This window comes from Phodopus roborovskii, unplaced genomic scaffold (genome assembly GCF_943737965.1).
Source record: "Phodopus roborovskii unplaced genomic scaffold, PHOROB, whole genome shotgun sequence".
In the NCBI taxonomy this organism is placed as follows: domain Eukaryota; kingdom Metazoa; phylum Chordata; class Mammalia; order Rodentia; family Cricetidae; genus Phodopus; species Phodopus roborovskii.
This window is the reverse complement of record NW_026125391.1, coordinates 22,425,663-22,449,137: the sequence shown is the minus strand read 5'-3', so window position 1 is coordinate 22,449,137 and position 23,475 is coordinate 22,425,663. Positions and strand designations below refer to the sequence as shown.

General features: G+C 43.4%; 1 protein-coding gene across 2 annotated transcripts in view; it reads right to left on the bottom strand.

Moving 5' to 3' along the window:
- The window catches only part of Prkce (protein kinase C epsilon), a 496,185-nt gene that overhangs the window by 78,953 nt on the left and 393,757 nt on the right, over positions 1-23,475 (bottom strand). For both annotated transcript variants that reach the window (XM_051175213.1, XM_051175214.1), the window contains exon 11: positions 18,663-18,817. In XM_051175213.1, the coding sequence (XP_051031170.1) occupies positions 18,663-18,817 (155 nt within the window). The remainder of the gene's footprint in view (positions 1-18,662; positions 18,818-23,475) is intronic.

Below are 23,475 nucleotides of genomic sequence, written 5' to 3'. Positions count from 1 at the left end.
AAATAAAATAAAAATAAATAGAAAGAAAGAAAGAAAAAGAGAAAGCAGAAATGAAGGGACAAGGAATTTTGTTAAAAATACAAGTTTGGTCATAGCAGAAGGTCAAAAAGAGAAGGAAAAAGATGAATGAGAAAGGGAAATGGGTGCAGCACTCTGCTATCAACCGAGGGACGTTTTAATGACACAAGGCTCCTGAAAATGCTGAAGAAAGCTAAAGTCGTGCAAGACACGTTTGAGAAGGGCTGATGGATGACAAGCGGTAAAGGACCTGCCCAGCACACAGGCTGAGAAGGGGGCAGCTGACCCCTGAGAGTCAGGTGAAGGTGGCCCCACACACCCACCCTTACTGCAGAACCGCAGGAGACATCCCAGAAGGCTTGTGGAAGGCTGTCTGTTCTTGGTGGGGTGAGCAATGAAGGGCAAGCACCCTGGTGACTACTCCAAGCCTCCCCGAGAAGTGTGTGTGGGTATCTGAGGGTAAATAACAGATATCAGTATTTGCTTTGATTATTGAGCTTATTTTCTCGGGTGAGTTTTGTACTTTATTATACTTAATTTCTTCTTAAAACATAATCCACACTTGATTTTTAGGAAAAGAAAGAAAATTCAAGGTTGTCACTACTACTGAATATATTAACACTAAAATAAATGAACACTAATAATTCTATGTTCACGAATTTGGTAATTAATGAAATGAACTAGTTTCTTCAAAGGAATAAACTACTAAATCTTATATAGGGAAAAACACAATGTGATTGGGCTGCCATTTGTTTAAATTTTTTATTTTTATTTATTTGTTTTGTTTTTGTGAGACAAAATCTTGCAATATAGTGCTAGCTGGCCTGATAATCATTCAGTATCCCAGGCTTCTTTTGAATCCATGGCAACTCTCCATTCTCAGCCCTTTGATGCAAATACTACTACGCTCAGCTACATCAATAATCCATAACCTTCCTAACTCATACTAGGATGCCAGAGTGATCCTAATTTAGAACCAGACAAAGACATTGCTAAAAATAAAACTACAGTTAACAAATATGGCAATGTACAAGAAGGAACAAATATCACAACCAAGAAGGATTTAATTTATGCATGCAAGGCTGGTTCAACCTCCAGAAATCAAGTACCACTGTACATACTGGCCACCTAAAGAGGAAAAATACTATCTATCAACTGATAAGTAAAAGCATCTAACTAAATTGAATACCTATTCATGCTTTAAAAACAAACAAACAACTCTCAGCAAACTAGAAATGGAAAAGAATATCCTGAACGTGACAGAGGACAACTAAACAACAACAAAACAAACAAACAAACAAACAAACAAAAAAACTCCCCAGATATCTTAGTGGGAGGGGCTAGGCTATTTTTCCACTAAAATCATGAGGTTTTCTTTCCCCAGTATTAGTGTCCAACGTTGTACTAAAAATCCTTGTCACTGTGATAAAATTGGAAATGAGATTAAAACTACAGATTGGGAAGGAGTCCATAGAGCTCATGGATTTTAGAGTTATCTACACAGAAAATCTGAAAGAATTGATCAAAACATCCTGGAATCGATAAACCAATTGAAGGTTAACATATAAAAGTCAACTGATTTCTTGTATGTGCCCATGTAAGAAATGCCATTTTAATAGCACATATCAATTAAATACTGACCGCCGACCTACCAAATTTATGAATAGCTTCTGTATGAAACCTAACCTACAGGCTTCTGATGAAGGAAATCAGAGGCTACCTATGTGAACAGGTGTTCTAAACTCACGGTTGTAAAGCACCGCATTATGGGGTCAATTCTTTCCAATTCAGGCTACAGACTCAATACAATTTGAACAGAGAAATATCATAAATCAAATTAAAGATATCAACAGATGTATTCTGATATCTAAGATTATTCTTAAAGCTTATATTCAAAGGCAAAAGACACAGAATTTCATAGTACCAATACTGAGCCTCAATGCTCACAAATTTAAAATTTTTGAGGAAGATGGCAGAACCCTAGGATGGAATGCAAAGTGTGACAAAATAATCTGTATTGTAAATTCATCAAAGGGCAGAAGGCAGGGAGGGTATTAACTAAGTACAGGAAATAAATAGAATCTATAAAACAATATAAAAACAAAGTGTACATAAGCTCTGTACTTGTTATTGGCTGAATTATATCCCTAAACATCATCCATGGAATCCCTAACCTAGTGTATCAGACTATGACTGTATCTGAAGATGACGACTTTAAAGAAATCACTTCATTAATTAAAATATAGCCACTGAGTAGACTTTTAATATGAAAGTTTTCCTTCTAAAACAGGACACTAGGACCAAGATCCTAAATATTTGTGTACAGGGATGACAACCACAGGAATAAGCTTGGGGGTGAGGGTGGGGTGGGAAGAGTGTGTTGGTTATCTTGCACTTTTAGCCCCCATAGAAAACCAACCTTGTCAGTGTCTTGATCTTAGAAAATATTAATAGCTGTTGTTCAAGCCACCTACTATGGGATATTGTGACATAGCAGCACCAATTTAGTGTGCAAGGATAAAAAGCTGTTTCCCACATCCATTTGGGTTATCAGTTCTGGTATCACTGTATGTGCTATGGTTTGAATCTGGAACGACCCTAATGGGCGCATGTTTAGAGTGGTGGCCTTCAGTCCGTGCTGCTATTCTGAAGGTTATGGAGTCTTTAAGAGATGAGGACTGGCTGGCTGAAGTAGGTAATTAGAAGGGGGTGTCAGAAGGTTATCCTGGTCCTGGCTCTAGTCCCAGGCTCCATATCTTGTCTGCCACCATGTGAACAGCCACTGGCACCAACTCCTGCTGCCAATTCCTTCTCTTCCAATGGTGGGCAGAGACACTTAAGAAACTGAGCAAAATTACAACTTTTCTCCTTCAGTGCTCAAAGTAACACATGTAGATAAATACCAGGAATGAACAAGTAAATGGACAGCAGATGGTGGGAGCCAGTTTTATTCTTTTTTCCCAGCTTTAAGTATTTTCCCTCTGAGCATGTTGTGTGCTTTTAAATCACTTTTACCTTCCCGCCTCTAATTCTTGCCAGACCTACCCCTTCCCTTCCCATCTAATACTGAATGCTTCCCCTTCAGCCCCCATGTTGTCACTACAATGCCAATTTGTGTTGCCCAGATAGTCTTGGCAGTGTGGCCTGCCACTGGAACATAGTCCTCCTAACAAGGACTATACTTTTAGAGGAAACTGATCAATCCTTTCCTAGAAGATAAAAATTGCCAGTAACACCTTGGCCAACTTCCCTCTTCACAGTAGGATTTGGTCTGGATTGTGCTGTTAGAACCACTGTGAGTTATATGTGCAGCTGCCTTGCTAATGTTTAATTGTATGACCCGCAGCCTCTGACTCCACCCCATCCCTCTTCTGCAGTGATCCCCGAGCCTTTGGAGTACAGAATGCAGTATTTATGGTCCATTCAAGCCTCAGTAGTCTGCAAGCTTTTCAGTTTTATTTTTTTAACTATCAGAGTAGGAGTTGCCAGATAAGGGGAGCTAGATAGAATGACCCATGGGTATCAGATTAGAACTGGAGATATTTGTATAAACTTATATTTGGCTAAACACAGACAGACATTTTATATCTATATCTATGTGTTGGTAAGCATGTAATTCCTTGCTTTGTCAGCTGAGAGGACCTGAAACAAATAAAACCACATGGCTAAAAGCATACAGGTATCTAATAACCCAAGGATCCCTGGGAAAATAATAGCTGATTCTGTCATTGGTGCACAAAATATGCATGAGAAGGCTGAAGCATATTGTAGTGCTAGAAAATAAGAAAGTGCTTGAAACAAAGAGTCCATCCACAATGACATGTGTGTGTGTGTGTGTGTGTGTGTGCATGCATATGCATTCATGTGCATCCATGCAAGCAACATAGAAGTTCATGGAAGCAGTTCCAAACGAAATCTTGAAAAGCAAAAAAAAAAAAAAAAAAAAAAAAAAAAAAAAAACAAAAAACAAAAAACAAAAAAACAAAAAACAAAACAAAAACAAACAAACAAACAAAAAAAAACAGTAGTACTGGATTCATATGGATATAAGGATATAAATTAGTGAACAAAATACTGTATCTTCATGTAAGAGAATTCTAAGTAATGTAGGTAACTACTTTGTACTCAATACAAGCCCTTAGTCTTTTAAGCTTGAACTTGGTAGACAAACCTTCTTCCAAAAAATAGAGTGAAAGGAAGAAAACAATAGCTTCACAAGGGAACATCCAGTGGTCACAGGAACTCAGGGATGCTAAGATGTGATGAAGGTGGTCTCTACTCTAGGGTAGTGCTCCCCAAAAGCCACAATCACAGTCTATCTATGAGAAACCCACCAGACAGGTTCCAGTGGACAGCCAGTGAGCAAAACACTGACTAGCATCCCTGATATTGTCCAGATCATCACAATAAAGGAATTCTGAAAAACTTTCACAGTTAAGAGTAGCCTAAGAACCTGTGCCCTCTGAGTGTCATGTAATGTGCTATTCTGGATGGGATCCTGGGGGAGAGCAAACAAAAAGGGATATTAGGTAAATGTGGGGAATTTGAAAATATTGGTCTATTGGTTATGACAAGATACCATACTACTTTGGATGTGGTTTTAGATGGTTTTTGTTGCCTTGACAAACACCCATGAAAAGCAATTTCAGAGGAGGAATGATTTGGGCTCAGTGCTGGCTGTATGTGCTACTTTGAACCTCAGGTGAAATAGAAGATCATGTGGCAGACACCACTTAGTTCATGGCGGTCAGGAAGCAGAGAGGGAGAGATAAGGAAGGGGTCAGGGTCTCTCGGCATCCTTAGGTCCTTGTGCTTGCAAATCCATCAGGCTACTGATGAAACCATCTCTTCAGTCAAAATAAAAAAGTTAAAAGAAAAGTAATAAAACATCAGTTGCTCTTAAAAATGAATGCTGTTCTAAATGTACTGAATACCCATGACCTTGAAAATGAAGTTCAGGGCTATAAGGTGACACCATAGGTCAGCACTCACTGCCTGTCTTCTGGGGACATTTCTGCCTATTGTCCAGTGGAAAATGTACTCAAGTAGCATACAGAAAATGACAAATGATGGCTCTCTGGCAGATCACAGGACTTAATCTACAGCATCTACTGACTGTTAAGACATAATTACTCTATAATGGCTGACCTCGGCTGGGGGTGGGGGGGACACAGGTCACAGGACCAAAACTTCCTCACAGGGTCCTGTGGGAGCATATACCAGTTCACTGGAGCATATTACAAAATTTTCAGGAATTTGGTGAGCTGGTTGTTAAATACTGGTAGCTGGAAACTGGCCCCAGGGAGAATATTTACACCACAGAAATAAGAAAATGCTGCAAATCTGGTTTGTTTCGTTGCCCTGGGAGCTAGTTTATCAGTTCACATCATCAGAACCCAGGAGTCCTGACTCAAAGTTCTGCCTTTGTCACTAAGAGACAGAGTGGCCTTGGACAAGTCTGAGTTTCAATTTGTTCATATATATATATATATATATATATATATATATATATATATATATATATATAGTAAGTAAAGGGCAGTAGCTACCTCTCTAATTGTCTTCCATCTCATATGTGTCTCCTAGTTCCCACATCCAATACATCCCAAGATCATGCTTTATCATTTATTCCAAAGCCCCTCCGCTTGCTTCGAGGTCTCACTGCCGACTAAGCTGCCTTTTGTGCTCCGAGTTCCAGTACATATTAGTTCTTCTGAACCATGGGACTGTCTGGGGGGGTCTTCTCATGAACCCTTTGCTCACCTTGCCCTCTACCCTTTCCACCCCCTCCACACCCTTTCTTTCCTCTGGTGACCTCCTGCCTTACCCCTTCAGGCCTCTCTGGTAGAGGCTACTTCTTCCCTCACAGCCTTCCCCCACTTTCTCTAGGCCAGCCCAGGGACCTCACTGTGGTTCTCTGACAGTGCCATATATTTTCCCTATCATAACACTTATCAGTTTTTATTGTTATGGCTTGCTTCATTGTCTGTTGTCCCCACCCCGGGGCCAAGAGGGCAGAGACTGAATGTCTCCTGTCCTTACCAGAGCATCCTGAAGTGCACCTAGCATACCAAAGGACCTTAACAACCATTGTTAACCTGCTGTCCGGACAACACAGGCATTTACTTGGTGGCTTCTCAACAGCCTTCTCCTTCAAGAGATGGCAGATGAGCATATTTGCAGAAAGAGAACAAATGTCATCCCTGCTTCCAAGAAGGAGATGTGTGTGAGACTTCACCAGCATGCATCTCTGCCCTTAGCTAGATGTCCTTGCACACATACCAATTGTAGCTCCTCAAGGTAGTGTGCTCACCAAAGAAGTAAACTTAAATTGGCTACATGGGAGCCTTGAAAAACTATTCATGTTGTTAATAAGGGACCATTGTGGTCAGATTGGATGTGTGTGTGTGTGTGAGGGGGGCATCACTGGTATCTCCTGCCAATGAAGTAACATGTTCTAAGGAACCATGGTAATCATGGGCCATGGTCTCTGAAGCCTCTCAAGAGTTACCTTGGACACCAATACTTTCCAGGACCTTGTAGAGATAGTGAAGACAACTTTGTAATCTGCCTTTGGGTTACAGTCAAGGCATTCTCAGTCTTTGGATCACAAAACTAGCTCATCCTCTCTGGCCATCATGTCGTATGGGTAGGGAAACTGAGGCCCTTCGAAGGAAAATAATTTGCTCAAGGCGGCTCAGCTGAGACAGAGCTTTACTAGTTTCTGGTCTGGGCTCTACCCTGGTGTTCTTTGCCCAGTAGCAATTTATCAATTAGACACAGTAAGGGAGGGACAGAAGGACATGTGGCACAGGGCTGTGCACTCTAAACAAAGTCTGGGAAAGGCTGGTCCAGCAAGAAGCCATGAACAATGTTATCCTGTGGCCAAATATGTTTAGCGAACTCCTCTCCCCCAAACTCCAACCTCATTGGGGGTAGGCCTCTTTGCTTTGTTTTATTTTTGTAAACTAAATATATGCATTAAAAGATTGTGGTTCATTAGGCGAAAGCATCCATCATCCAACCAAGAAATAGACGAAATTCAATGAGATAATTGCTTTAACACTCTGTAGCAGAGACAGAGTCAAGGGAGGACGAAACGATCAGTTTGCAGGCAAAGGACAAGGAAAATGAGCTACCATTCAAAGAATGAGAAGGAGCTCGCTAAGCGAACAAAGCCCACTCTAGGCTAGGAAAAAGTTCTGATATTCTTAAACAAACCTCAGAGGAAGCAGGCTGTGTGGAGACTGTTGTCACCTGGGATGGACTAAGTGCATGTTATGCCTGGATGTGTCATTGATAAGAAAAACAAAACAAAAACAAACAAACAAAACCAACCAAACAAAAAAACATACTCCAGAGGTGACTCGGACAGAAGATTATTGGGAGAAGCAGCTAGGAAGACAGACGGGGATCACCTTATGACAGAAAGAGACTTGTGTGCAAGTCCCAGCAGCTAAACTTCTCAATGATGAAGCTAACAAGAGCCCTGGGGTTGTGGCTGCTATTGTGTGAGAGGCCCTAGAACCTCCAGACGTTATCTTGAGATAACACAGTCCTTACATGCTTCTCAGCAACCAAGTGCCCCAGTTTCTTGACTTATAAAGAGCAACTGGGCAGGGAAAGTAGTAAAGACTCAGGGCAAGGGTCACGGGGGCAAAAACAACAGTGTGTAACCATAGCAAGAAGCAGGGGCAACCAGTACAGCACCTATGGTCTCTATTCAATGTGGTACCCCTTCTGTTCCCTTCTCTACCCCTTCTGTGACCCAAGTCACCTCAAAACAAACACAGCCAATGGGATGGGGAGCGCCACTGAGCCACCTCAGACTTTCACACAAGACTTTGCCTACCATGGCAAAGCTGCCGATTGTTCGCTAAGACAATTCCCATTTTCAGTGGCTCAATCATTAGCCAAGGAAGGGCCTTAAAGAAACAGAATGGTATGACTCAAGCTTAGAGAATCTAGTCTCTGCTCGAGTCCACTGCAATGACACTAGCTCGTTTCAAGCTTTCTGCTTCCATAGAACTCTGTGTGCTCTTAAAGAAACATGCAGCTACCCAATTCCCCTTCATAGGTCAAGGCCAAAGCCTCAGAGCTTCAAAGACATCTTTGTTTGGAAGACTTAACCAGATGAGATGTTTTTGTTAGTCTGCCAACTGGGAGACCATATCAACGGTGACACTTCAGAGGACAATGTGAATTCTACCAACCGTACACTCAATGAGTGCATGTTCCATGCCAGACAGGACTGTAACTGTTCACGTGTATTTCCTGGTGTGATCCTTGTGGTATCCATGTCGGGGAGATTTAACACCTTGATTTCACAGATGGAGGAACCAAAGGCTAAAGATACAGAGTGGATAGTGTGAGTCGTGTTTGTAACCCTGACCCTGTGCTCTCCATACTGGGTCATGTATAAATGTAGGAGGCCCTGACCATTTTGTTTCTGAACACACACTACTAGCTCAAATACTGACAAATTTGATCAGGAATTTCCTGCTGGCTCTACACTTCCTGTTTGTTCTCCATCTCTGATGTCAATGAAATTCAGAATCCCACTCCTGATCTGGTTAGCAGTGTCCTGCCTTCCTCGGAGGAATGTAAATACGGCCTTTGGTTCCAACCAACCCTGTCTGTGCTCTCTCTCCTGCCCCCCCAACTTCTCATTATGTCACAGTGACTTTGACACATGCTATTACTAACAGGGCAAAAGATGGCCTCACCCCCAAATAAATCTGAACCCATAAAAGCATAGCACTCTCTCAAGACTATGGGAGAATACTTAGCATGCCTTTATTAGGGGATGTATTCATTTTCCGTTGTCAGCATGGTGGCAGAGGGGGTGGGGAGGGATTGCAGAATCTCACCTCATGACTAAAGTTCACATTGCTGAGGGGTTCAGGGATGGGTGTGCAGTGTCAAAGAGAGCCCAACAGAAAATGGAGACGCCAATGGCAAACCCTGAGGTCTCCCTGTTAGCAGGCATTTTTATGGCTGTTCCCACTCTCTGCCTACAGTCAGGGCAGGAATTAGCACAGCTACCTTCCAAACACATCCATGAGTCCTGCATCTGTGGAAATGCTCAACCTCACAGGCAAAATAGGTTTTTTTTTTTTATTAATTTTGTTTACTAACAATTTTTGATTTGTAACTTCTAAATTTTTCTCTCTGTCCCTGATCTATTGCTAGTCTAATATTCTTTAAGTTTTTATTAATTTATTTTTTACATTCCAATCCCAGCTCCCTTTCTTTCCTCTCTTTCTGCTCCCTCCACACCTCCACCTCCCAACTTCTCCTTGGAGACCATAAGGCCTCCCTTAGGAAGTCTACTAAATCTGTCCCATCATCTCTTTGAGGCAGGATCAAGGCACTTCTCCACCCCCCCCCCACACATCCCTGTGTCTAAGCTGAGCAAGGTATCTCTCCATACAGAATGGTCTCCACTAAGTCAGTTTGTGCATTAGTGTTAGCTCTTGGACCTAATATGTAGGTTTTATAAACTGCATCTATTCCAAACATACATTTTTATTCTTGCTAAACATTACAATATAACAACTATTTACATAGCCCTTGCAGTGTTTTAGGTAGTATGGAACCGAGAGATGACATGGTTTACAGAATAAACATGTAAGTTATTTGCCAATAGACTCCATTTTGCATAGAATGCTTGAGTTTCTCTAGTATCTGCAGTGATCCTGGAAGCATGCCACTGTACACACTAAGTAATGACTATACTTTTCCTGTCTTGTGGCTCTTACACAGTGGTTCTCAACCTGTAGGTCACAACCCCTTTGGTGTCAAACAACCCTTTCATGGGGGGGTCACATATCATATATCCTGCATATCAGATATTTACATTGTGATTCACAACAGTAACAGAATTACAGTTATGAAGTAGCAATGAAATAATTGTATGGTTTGGGGTCAGCACAACATGAGGAACTGTATTAAAGGGTGGGGACATCAGTTGAGAAACACTGTTCTAACAGGAATGGATTTTAATAAAATGCAGGCTCCTTTCTCTGGAATACTGTCTGGTGCTGAGTTCGAGGCTTTGCTCAGATAGGCCCTTTACTTGCATGACAGAGCTCATATACCTACCAGCTCATTCACCCAAACAGGGGCTTGTAATATTGCCTTCATCACAGATGGTTCATTGGCCAAGTTCCCTAACCACCTCTACAGGCATGATTCTGTCCACTACCTTATAAAACGACCCATGCCAATCCCACAGGTCTTGCCATCTTGCTCTCCTTATTTTACTATTAACACATTTGACATATGAGGCTGTGGCTCAGAGAGATGAGGTGATGCGTGAACAGCTATTTAGGTGCTTGACCCCAGCTCCTTTGTATTAATTTGTGAGAGCTGCCACAAACTGGATAACTTAAAGGACAGGACTCGATTTCTCTCAGTTGTGACAATTAGATGACCCACGTGAAGATGGTGGCAGGTTGATTTCTTCTGAGGATGTTCTTCTTGGTGTGTGGAATATCATATTCTCCAAATGGCTCCTCATGGTCCTTCCTCTGGACTTTCCTAGGTCTTAAGTTCCATTTCTTCTACAGATCACAGTTTTTTTTTGCATTGGAACCCATCCTTACTTAACTGTAATTGCATATTTTTTAAGACACTATTTTCAAATAGAGTCATACTCTGTCATGATGGATTTTAAAGCTTCAGTGTATGAATTTGGATTGGACAGGGGTTGTACCAGACACTCTGACTCCAAAACCCAATATTGCCCATCTATCCAACGAATATTTACAGACTCTTCCAGGTGCCCGGGACTATACACAGTACTTGTGCAGATGTTTTCTCATGTAATTTTCAAAACAGTCCAAACTGGTTTATGCTATGATTCCCATGGTGTGGTGGGAAAAAAAAGGAACCATCTGTAGCAGTCTGATGATTCTGGCTGAGAAGACACAACAAAGATGGGGCTGACCCAGCCTTTAGCTCCAGCTCTTTGACCTCAAACTCAGTGTCGTCTCTAAAATAGAACTCTGCTTCCCATGTGAAACGGAGACAGGCAGTGGCAGGGACAGGGTGACCTGACAGTGGCAGTGAGGATGGCGAGAGAGCTTTCTTAGGAAACACCACAAATATTGTGGACCGTAACTATAGCAACCCTAGGCAGTCTGCGGCGGTGCTGTGGCCATTACTGTTGTTGTAGTTACTGACCTCTGGATAAAGTGGGTAGGTAGGACACCTATTACTGTTTTTCTCTCTTTCCCAAAACAGTTCACAAAGATGGGGAAAATAATAATAATAAGCAATAACAATTTTTGGAAGTGTGAAACACAGAGAAGTGTGAGAATTGATTTATCCGAGCAAAAATAAATAAATAAATAAACTAATTAATTAGTAAATGCTGAGTCCTGAGCCAGCAATGAGGAAAATCAAGAAAAATTAAATTTATCCTGAGAAATTTCATCCTTCCTTCTGAGCTCAGCAATAAACACTAAGTTGTTTCCAGAGAGATGGAGAGGGAGAACTGAGAGCGAGTTGAGGTGTAGTTATAACCCAGATGGCCAGCCACGCCTGGCATCATCCCTCCACCTGCATTCCGTGCCTTATTTCCTGGAGAAAGGAATCAGTGTGCTGCCAGATTTGGAGGGTGGGTACCAAACAATGAAGATGGGAGGATGAAACAGAGATGTGAGGATGGTCCTCCAGTCCTCTTCCTTCACTTCGCTCCAATGGAGCTAGTTGCATCACTCAGTTCCAAAGGGTATTCCAGCAGCCATAATAGAGTATACAGTGTATATTCACACTTTCCTATAGGGACAAGAGTCTTCTCAAGGCAATATAATCACTCTAAGGGGGAGGGGGTGTCTAAAAATATCCATAGGATTTTCAAGACTGAGCAGTCATCCAATTAGTCTATAGTGAACCCAACTTACTAGTCCCGTAACCAAAAGGTAATTTTAGAGACAGGTAACAGAAGGGAAGGAACCCTTCAGAAACAACACTGCAGCTTCCAAAGTGAAAAGATCTATTAGTGGCTTGCACAACAGATTAAAACAGACCTGTACCACATCACTGAGTGATTCTGAAATCCTGGGGAAACAGAGACTTTAACTATATCTCTGGGGAGAAAAATAAGTTCAAATGAGGATTGAGAGTCAAGACGACACCAGAGGCAACCCTGAATTAGGCAATAACAGGAAAGTGTCTTCAATTCTGAAGGAAAACTAGTTTCAGCCTTCATTATTCCAAGGTAAAGACAGGATGGTTTCAGGTATAAGAGGGAGGTCTTGACACTTCCCCTATGACTCCTCTTGATTGGCAGTCTGACAAAGTGAATAGTCATCTAACAGGAGAAGCCTCAAGGGATTCCATAGATCAGATTGGCCCCTGAACAAGTCTGTAGGGAATTATTTTGATAACTAATTGATGTGGGTGGGCCCATCCCACTGTGGGTAGTACTGCCCCTAGGCAGATGGTCCTGGCACTGAGAAAGCCAGAGAGTATACCAGTAAGTGTCATTTCTCCATGGTTCCTGACTTGAGTTCCTGCCTTGACATCACTTAATGATGGATGGTGAATTGGAATATAATGTAAAATAAATTTCCTCCCCTAAGCTACTATTTGGTCAGAGTGCTTTTTCACAGAATTGGAAAAGAAACTAAAATAGTATGGTATTAGAAAACTACTCAGTTTGCTGCTCCACTAATTTGTGGGACTCTATATTGTATACATGTATGATATTTTCAGAGAATAAACATAGAATATCTTTAAAAAGAGAGAGAAGGACATGGGATACAAGAAAGAGAAGCCAGAAGAAGATGGATCAGATAACAGAGAAGAGGGTTGGCACAGTGGGCCTCTCTTCAAGCTGGACTAGTTTAGATGGTAACGAGAGAAAGTCACCCAAGAATATGAAAGAGGTAGGGCACCTCTGCAAGTGAACATCTTAAGGGATAATGTGGGCATTTCTGGAGAGTTTGTGGGTGAATCAATAATGAGCTCATAGAGCACACAGACATAATTATTAACTCCAGGGAAAGCAAATGCAAATAACATGCAACAGAGGAAAAGTAATTACAGTATACCTCATGACTCAGTCCCCCCAAGACATTTCAACAGTCCTGATGAGGTATGCATTGCACAGTCACTTAAGATATGGTAGACTACAGCGAGAGCAGGCAGAGTTGGGAACAGTTTATGCGATAGGGTGGTGGGACCAGGTGGGAGTCAACAAGGAGGACCACAGTCATATTACATAGTGTCCAGTCAATAGAAAATACCTAAAATACAGAAAAGGGACAATAAAGTAATCCCATCCAGAAATACAGAGGACTGCAGGAAAAGCGAAGGATATTGACAACAGAAGCATTTTTGGAAGAGAAGGAGGGCAGAAACTGTATTTGTCTAAACACTTTACCGAGCTGCCTGCTGCCTTATCTGTATTTACATCTGATTAAAATAACATTTACACTTTACACTATCTTACTGTATAAACCTGGTGAGTTACTGCCCAAGTTTGGATTCCAGGTTCCATATCTATAAAACAAAGGCGTGGGGTCATATGATCTCCTAGGCCCTTGATTTAATATCACTTACAACTCCTGCCGTGGTGCGTGGGACTCATTAAAAACTCAACTCTTTGATCTTTTATATTGGAATATCACTAGAAAGTGTTAGAAATAGAAGCTGAGGAAAGCTGACAGCTGAAAACAATATTTGTTGGTGACACAAGAGGGTTCCATAAACCTGGCGAGTCTGGGGAACTGGTGGCCCACCATGCCTCCTCTGCTGTTTTGTGTTAGACTGTAAATAAACAGATAATACACTGAAATAAGATGAGGGTCAATGGAGATCAGACCTTCTAATTATTAAGGCAGTTTTACCTAGAGACCTCTGAGTAGGGAGATGCTCAACTGTATCAATGGTGGACAGTAATTCTAGGAACCAAGGCACTGTGTGATAGCTATTCATGGATGTCAAATTGACTACCACATCTGGAATTAACTAAAATCCAAGCAGCTGGGTGCACCTGTGAGGGATTTTTCTTGATCAGTTCCTGTGAGGTGGGAAGGTCCACCCTAAATCTGGGCCACACCTTCTGGTGGCAGTCCACATAAAGGACATGGGAGAAGGAAGCTCTTGCTTTTTGCCTGCTTGTCCTCACTCTCACTGGCAAGTTCATTCCTTCGCTGGCTTTAGAGCCTACTTCTTCATGATTCCAATATATACTGAAGACAAGCTGAGACATCTAGCCTCATGGACTGAACAACCTCTGGGTCCTAGGGCTTTCTGTAGGGGAAAAGTCACTATTAGACTAGCTGGACCACAGTGGGCAAGCCATTCCAATAAATCATGTATACTCACTATCAGTTCTGTTCCTTTAGGGAACCCTGACTAGGAGAGAAGGCTAGCCCCTTTTTTATATCACAATCTAGCATGCATTTTCCAGGGAGGCACAGCTTCAAAAACATCAGGGAAGATGGGTTTGGGAGCAATGCTAAAATGTCCTTAAGGACATAGAGTCCTGGAGAATTTAAGAAACAGGAATGCTTACAACTTTCCTTCCTGCATGCCAAAGACCAAATTTTAGTGCTCAGAATGTCAAATGTTAATCCTTCATGACACTTTAGGTAAATGAAGTAGCTGCTGCATGTCCTTGATTTCATGACCTTGACTCATCTGACTCATCTCGTCACCCCAAGTGCCTCACAAAGGAATTGGGGCTGGTATTCTCTAAGCTCCTCAAATGGAAACCAATCACCAAGAGGTTCCTTACTTGCCCCATACTGCCCAAAGGATCTCCTGAAAACAGTAGTACTCATTGACCTTCGGGTAGCCATGAGGTTCATGATGGGGAGAGTGATGTCATGTATTCCTGTACTGTTTACATTTTTATTTGTTCTGTGATTAACACATTCATCATCTTCAAAGTTGACCTTTATGGGAAGCAAGGGCTAACAGGGACTCCATTATTCACTTCTAATGTGATTCTAAAAAGCCTGTGCTAGATAAAAGATTCAATGTTCATTATCTCATAATGAGAACTAGTTGGAAGTTTAAGATCAGATTTACATTCAGCCCTATATTCATGAAATCCCCAGTGCCTTATGGGATAGATACAACTGTAGGCTATATTCTAAAAGTAAGGCATAAAGCCTGATGACCAATGGGCAAAGATTTGCATTGTGCATTTTTTTTTTACTGCCCTTGGCTTCTGTCTGCCCCTTCCCATCCTTCCAGGCAGATCACAAGCTCCCTTTTCTCTCATACCTCACAGAGAGAGTTATCATCCCTGATAGTCAGGGGACACTGCCATACGTTGAGCATGATGCAGAGGAGGAGCATGCTCCCCAGGTCAACTGACAGAGGCTGGCTCACCCCTCAAAATCAGTTCTCATGGTATGTGTAAGGGGCTTGGAAGAAGTTTTTCTTTCACTTTTAGTGTGTGTGTGTGTGTGTGGGTGGGTGTGTGTGCGCGCGCGCACACACCCACACATGCATGCACTCATGCATGCTTTTGCATGTGTATGGGCACATGTGTGTGTCCATGTGCCTACGTTTGAGGTCAGTAATCACACTCCATTGAAGCAGGCTGTCCCAATCAAACTCATAATGCAGCAATATGGCTTCCCCTGGGGATCCCACCTCTGTCTTTTTTTTTTTTTTTTTGAGACTAGAATTGTAAGTGGGCCACTGTACCAACATGTCATTTACGTGGGATTCTGAGAGTCTGAACTCAGTTCTCACAATTGCACAGCAAATATTTTAGCCTCTGAGCTGTCTTCCAGCTCAGCGGGGGAAAGATGTTTAACAGCCATAGTAAGGACAAGTAGAAACAGTGCTGGAATGCATTCTTCGCCTGGGCTACTGAGCAGTGGCATAAAATAGCCAGCCAGGGACACAGTGACAGTGTCCTGTGTCCCCTGGGGTAGAGAGCCTGAGTCTCAGAGAGACTAGAGGAAAAGGCAGCTTGGCTTTCTTTTAAGTATACGCCACTGGCTAGAGAAGTGACCCCTTCTCTGACTTATTGAATACTGGCCAATTTGCTATTAATCAGTGTACATACAAAGTTCAGTGGGAAAGATGGAAAGCCCAATGTTAACATTAACAGTGAAGTCCACACAACTTGGCCTTGCCTATCTGCCACATACCATTATATCACCAACTATGTAATGACTATCCCACATCAGAACATGCAGGAGAAAAGAAGACAAGGACACACACTCACAGCCTCTCTGTGTTAACCCCAGACTCAAACCCCTGACAGCCCTTCTGTTGGCAGCTTGGAATGAAGGCACCATGGGACACAGGGATCACCTGGTCCTCCTGAGTATACTATAAGACATAGAAAGGAATGAAAGAAAGAAAGAAAGGAAGGAAGAAAGAATGAAAGAAAGGAAAAAAAGAAAGGAAGGAAGGAAGAAAAGAAAAAAGAAAGAAAAAAAAGTGCATGTCAGGAATGCTTCAAACAGAGGCTTTCGGGAAAAACAGCCTTAGGAAGCAGCAAGTTCCAGACTGCAAAGTTCTAGAACAGAACATTCCAGAACAGCAAGCACACATTGAATACCTTTATGAGAAGGGTGCTGTCCTATGCCACCCCATGCAAGCACTCTCTTGGGTGTAGCTCTGAGAGACAGGGATAAGGTCAGCAGAGGGATCTGCCAAACCCTGACTTAGAGAGATACTATCTTGTTTAGGAGAAGCCTAACATCATGACAGGCTGGAAGGGAGGGACAGTTGTGCGAAGCTGGGGTACGGTCATTATCCTGAAGGCAGAAGGGAATTTCTCTAGAGTTGTGGTTCCCAAGTGTGGTTGTCTGAATGATAACAGCCCTATGGGTTCATAAATTTGCAGGGTTAGTCTCCAGTTGGTGAAGTGATACAAGGATTAGGAGGTATGTCCTTGTCAGGGGAGGTGCGCTTTGAGGTTTCACATTACCATTCCAGATCTAGTTGTGACCCCCCTTCCCCACCTGCCCTTTCTCTGCCTTCCTGCAGATTAGGATGTAAAAGCTCTCAGCTACAACCCCAATACCAAGTGTGCCACCATGCTCTCCCACCATGATGATAATGGACTAGGCATCCAAAACTGTAAGGCAGCCCCCAGTTCAATGCTTTCCTTTGAAAGAGTTGCCATGGTCATGGTGTCACTTCACAGCAATAGGACGTTGGAGAAGATGGTAAGTTTTCTGAGGAACACATTATAAATGTAAATATGAGTATGACCAGTTACAGTGTACAAGAACACATAGTATAAGAATTTAAGACAGAAGAAATGGCCCTTAGAAGGATTGCAATTCAGTGAAGTGTCCACACAATGGTCTAAACCAGTGGTTCTTAACCTTCCTAATGCTTCAACCCTTTAATATGGTATGGGCCAGACAGCAATATGAAGCAGACATGGATCCCAAAGGACAGGCTAGAGCAGTGGTTCTCAACCTGAACGACCCTTTCACAGGGGTTGCATGTCAGAGAGCCTGCATATCAGATATTTGCATTATGATTCATAACAGTAGCAAAATTACAGTTATGAAGTAGCAGGGAAACGATTTCATGGTTGGGGGTCAGCACAACATGAGGAACTGTATTAAAGGGAAGCAGCATTAGGAAGGCTGAGAACCCACAGTTCTGGAGTATGGTCTGCAGAGAAACACTAAAGACAGTCTACCCCCCCCCCCCCCCCCCCCCACACACACACTTTATAAAGCTGGAGAATGGCAAAAGGAAGGGAATACTGGGGAGAGCTTGACCAGAACCTTTTAGAGAATACATAGTCAAGAATGGGTCAGACATGCTGAGGTGAGAGCCTGTGGCCTAAGCCAAAGCAGCTCCTCTGTCACCCAATTCTTAGCAAAGGAGGAAGCAAAGACCAAGTAAAAACATGGATAGTCACTTAAAAAAAAAAAAAAAAAAAAAAAAAAAAAAAGGAAGAAAAAAAAAAAAAACACTTTAGCATCTTTGTTGCTAATTTTAAATATTTACTCCCTCCTCCCTGAATTCCTGACCCTCACAAAAGAGCCTGCAAGAAGAGTTTTTGCCCTTTTACTGGAAAATATGTGTGTGTGTGTGTGTGTGTGTGTGTGTGTATGTTGGAAGTGGACTGAGCTACTAGCAATAAATAAAGGACTGGACAATTAAAAAAAAAAGTCTCTTCCTGTTGGATAATGTCTAGTTCCCACCCCCACCCCCCCCCCACCCCTGCAGCATAACCCTCCAGCTCTCCATGACTCCTCCTTCCCAGAGTCTATTGACTGGAGACAGCTAAGCCAAACAAACTCAGGAAAGGGCAAGAGATCAGGAAGTGGAGGAAGTTCATGGCACAGGAGGAAAAAGACAAGAGAATGCCCTGATGTTCGAGGAAGAGGGTGGGGAGACAGGAGTACAGGTTCCCTGGAGATCACAGAGTCAAGCCTTTAAATGTCAGGCTGGAGCATTAAATCAGAACACACAAACAGTTGGTCAAACCTCCCTGGGCCTTTCGCATATCAACATTCACAGTGATAAACAACTCCCCTCACCCCGCCCCAGGCCTCTGTATGCAAATTGGAACAAACAGCCAAGCTAAAGCCAGTTGCTGGGAGAGCAGCTGGGCAAGGACCAGAGGTAGTTCAAGTGTCTGGAGAAGTCTGCTTTCATTTTTTTAGAAAAGGGAAGTCAGAAGAGGCTACCTGTAGATCACGCCATGTTGGTGGAGGAACATGAGAGCAGACGTGACCTCTGCAGCATAGAACCGAGAACGAGGCTCGTCGAATTTTCGGGACCGCTGGATCTGGAACATGAGGTCTCCACCGTTCACATATTCCATGACAAAGAAGAGGCGGTCCTGGAAGGAGAGAAGAAAATGTTACATAAGCCGAATCAGAGCAGTACCTGGCTGGGGGCTAGCTATCCTCTGGTGATTCCAACAGATCAATCACCAGGACTCAAGGCTGATGGAGTGTTCCAGAGGGAGACAAAAGGAGGAAGCTCTTGCAGGGTGTCAAGTGTTACATAGAATTCTTTCTTTGGGAATGGAGACGTAGCTCAGTTGGTACGGGGCTTGCCTAGCAGCCATGAAACCCTGGGTTACATCTTTGGTAGCACATAAACTGGGCGTCTGAAGCAAGGCTACAACCCCAACTTTGGGGGCTGGGTACAGCCACAGGATGCAGAGCCCCTACATCGGGGGTTCTCAACCTTCCTAATGCTGTGACCCTTTAACATAGCTCCTCATATTGCAGTGACCCCCCCCAACCATAAAACTATTTCATCTACTTTCTAACTATAATTTTGCTATTGTCATGAATAATAATGTAAACAATCCTTGTTTTGCAGCGGTCTTAGGTGACCCCTGTGAAAGGGTTGCTCGATCCCAAAATGGGTTGCAACCTATAGGCTGAGAACCACTGCTCTAGGCTTTCTGTCCTCAAACACAGCCCCCAGAGAGCCGAGCCACAGTCACCTGCTCCATATCTGTATCTACGAGGACTTGAGGAGAAAGAAGCCTGAATCCATTTTACACAGTTCACCATATCCTAAGCAGCTAGCATGTGAGATGTGTTCAGGGCATTGCGGAAGGAGGTATAAGCTGGTGTCCTGGTGGAGATGGGACATGGACAGAATGGGGAAAGAAAACACAAGGGGACCTGAGCAAGGTGACGATACAGGGCGCTATCCAGACTAGGAAAACCAGGGGGGCATCTAGAAGCAGACAGACCTTACTAGAACAAGTCGGGGACAGATACCTCAACATGGGAACAGAGTTGACATGCTTAGGGACATCAAGGTGACCAGACCAGAGGGGAAAGCTAGGCTAATAGAGGTTGGAGAGGCCAAAGGGATACAGGCATCTTGCTCCCCCAATACCCCTCTCACTCTCATGTCTCCTGTAGCCCAGGGTGGCCTAGAATTTGCTATGTAGCCAAGAACCATCTTGAACTCTCATCTTCCCACCTCCACCTCCTGAATTCTGGAATTAGAGATGTTTTGTGTGGTGCCGGGGATCAGTCTACCAACTGCCTCAGCCCCAGGACACATCCTTAGCACAGAAATGAATTCTAAACCCAGTTCCCAGAGGACATCATTTTCTCCCACGTCTGAGGAAAGCCAACCATAGACGGCTCTTCATTCACAAAGCACAGCTATTGTGCTCTCAGCCTCTCTTTGGCAGAAAGTGTACACTAATCTCTTCCACAGGATGCTTTCCTGGTACTCAGAGAGGACCCAAGGTAGAATTTCTCTTCCGTTCGTCTCACACTTCCTCTCTGTGGTGGTTTGAAAGAAAATGGCCCCCAAAGAGAGCCGCACTATTAGGAGGAGTGGCTCTGTTGGAGGAAGTGTGTCACTGTGTGTAGTTGGGGGGCAGGCTTTGAGGTCTCTTTTGCTCAAGTGTCCCCCACCCCGTGTGACAAACAGTCCATTTCCTGTTGCCTTCTGATCAAAATGTAACCAACACTATGTCTGCCTGCATGCTGCCATACTCTCCTACATGGTGACAATGGACTGGACCTCTGAACTGTAAGCCAGCTACCCCAATTTAATGTTTTCTTTTTAGATGAGTTGCTATGGTCATGGTGTCTCTTCACAGCAATAGAAACCCTAATTAAGACATCCTACAAGGCCTCTCCCATTTCCTCCTCAGAGCAGCAATTTGTCTTCAGAAGTTCATGTTGCCTTGCTAATTGTTCACCTAAGCCAGTGGTTCTCAACTTTCGGGTCATGACCCCTTTGGAGATCAAATGACCCTTTTACAGGAGTCACATATCAGATATCCTACATATCAGATATTTACATTACAATTAATAACAGTAGCGAAATTACAGTTATGAAGTAGCAATGAAACAATTTTATGGTTGGGACCAGCACAACATGAGGAACTGCATTAAAGGGTCACAGTGTTGGGGGGTTGAGAACCACTGCTCTAAGCATCCCTTCCCACTCACCCCCTCAAGGTCAACAGTGCTCAGGCCGACTCCCACCCAAAGGAGTGAGCAACTCTTAAGTGTGGGGCCAAGCCAGTTACTGTTGAAGCCACAGGTGACCCTGATGTCCACTCAGGATGGGGAAGCCACAGCCTCTCATCCACCTGGTTTCTGTCAGGATATTTTTACAATAGCAAAACTTAAGGATTAGTAAATTAGTTGTTCTCTCTCTCTCTCTCTCTCTCTTCTTTCCAAAGGCTCCCTCTAAGATGTAAATTAAACTACACTGAGATTCAATCTGACCCCAGTGAGAAGGGCTCTCATCAAGAAAGCACAAGAGCTGCCATCAAGGATGGAGGAGAGGGGATACACCGCTGGTTGGGGATGCAAACCAGTGGAGCTGCTGTGGAAGTCAGTATGGAGGTTCTTCAAAGAACTGAAAACGGAACTACATACAGTAAGATCTGGCCAGATCTCTCCCGGGTGTGTACCTAAAGGGTTCTGCATCCACATATCAGAGTGAGCTTATACATCCAGGCACATTTGCTGCCCTATTCGTAACGGCTAAGACACAGCACCAGCCTTCGTGTTGAGCAACAGCAGAATGAGAAAAAGATGGGGCCCACACACTGGATAGTTTTATTCAGCCACAGAGAGGAATTGAATCCTGTCATTTGGAGGAAAAACGGATGAAAAGGGCATTTGACATGTAACTACAAGAGGGTCTATGGCGGAGGAAGAGTGTTCCAGGAAGTCTACCACCAGTCCACTAGCCAATCAATAGGAGTATTTTGGTCCAAGAGGTGGGGCTTTCATTGGGAATGGACGGAATAGATGTGACTGAAAGAAAAGGCAGAACCCAGAGATGCACAGGCCTTTTGATGGAGGAGCAGCAGCTGAAGGTGGGTGACTCATTTAGATTCCCCATTTTGTCTTGTGATGTTTGTGCACGGGTTTTCTTGACAATAAACAGTAATCTCTGGACAGTCTTTGTCAAAAAAGGATGTAAAGGAAGGCGCAGAGGCACGAGAGAGTAGTGGGTACATGTCAAGGTGGTTAGTTTGCCAACTTGGTACAGTCTAGAATCACCGGGGATGAGACTCTCAGTCTAGACCTGGCTAACATATGAGCATGTCTCTGGGGAGCTGTCCTGGGGAGCCGTCCTGACAGCCTTAAGTGATGTGGGACATTCAGACTGAAAGCGCACAGCGTCATTCTCTGGTTTGGGGTCAGCACATGCCCCACTCTGCCACTGTGGATTCCCTGCTGAGATGGACTGTGCTGTGGATATAGAAGCCAAATCAGACTTTCTCCCCTAAGCTGCTTTTTGTTAGGACATTTTGGCATAGTAATGGAGATAAAAACGGGGGGGGGGGGGAAACAAATGCTAAACGGTTTTGCTCTTATGTGGAATCAAGATTTAACTCTCTCTCTGTGTGTGTGTGTGTGTGTGTGTGTGTGTGTGTGTGTGTGTAAAATGAAAGCAAAAGAACAAGGGAAAGGAAAGGGATTAACAAGAGGGGATAATAGGAAATAATGGCTAAATACGAGTAAAATACAATGACCTATGTATGAAAATGCCTTCATGACGGCTATTATTTTGTACACTAAAGTTTCACTTAAAGAAAAAGAAATGGGATTCCTCCAAGGACAAACATCCTTAGCATCAAGATTACTCAGAGTCTCACGAGAACAGGGATCCTTGCAGTCCACATCATTTCTAATTTTGAACCTGAGCGTTGACATCTCTAACAAGTTCTCAGGAGATGATGCTGGTCCAGTGACCACACTTGGAGAACCACAGCCCTAGAGGCCATGGGGGCAGCCTTTCCCAAGGCAAGCACAGATACACTGCTTGTTCACACTCTCCCCTCAGCTGAACAATTCCACCAGAAATAATGACCACAACAGTGGAGGACTTGAAGAGTCTAAATCTCCAGAGGGAAAAATTTCCCACTCTTATTGTTGTAGTCTATCCTAACATTAGCCATGTTGTCCTGAGGACAGAGTGACAAAGGGGAGTGTCCACACAACTGCCTCACTCACTGGCTGCCTGATTTCAGGCTGAGAACTTCATCTCTCCTTGCTCAACTTTTCAACCTGTAAAAGTGGGGATCTACAGGGTCCACCTTATAGAATTGTGCTTTACTTTTTGTTTTGCAGTACCCAGGGTTCAAACTGAAGAGTCTTGAGCATGCTAGGCAAGCTACATCCCTAACCCTAAATGATATGTTAAAATACCAGCTCATAGTTGGATTAGCCAGGCTGATGGTCATTGGCAGTGCTAACAGCTGTTATTGCTGTGTATTTCTTCCTCAGCCTTTCTCCAGCTTTTTCCCCTGATCACCTTCTCTTCCAACAAATATTACTTCCCTGGGTCCTCAGGCTGGTTCCTCTTGTTGAGTCTACCTCCCTCCCCGTCTCTTTGCTCTGTGCCACCCCTGGCTTTCTGTAGACTTCTCCCTACAGCCATGAAGTGCAGAGCTCACAAGGCTACATGCTGGGCCTTCCTGGTGGTGTGAGTTTACTTACATACACCCACAGCTCCCAAGGCTCTCTGCATGGATGACTCACATGCTTA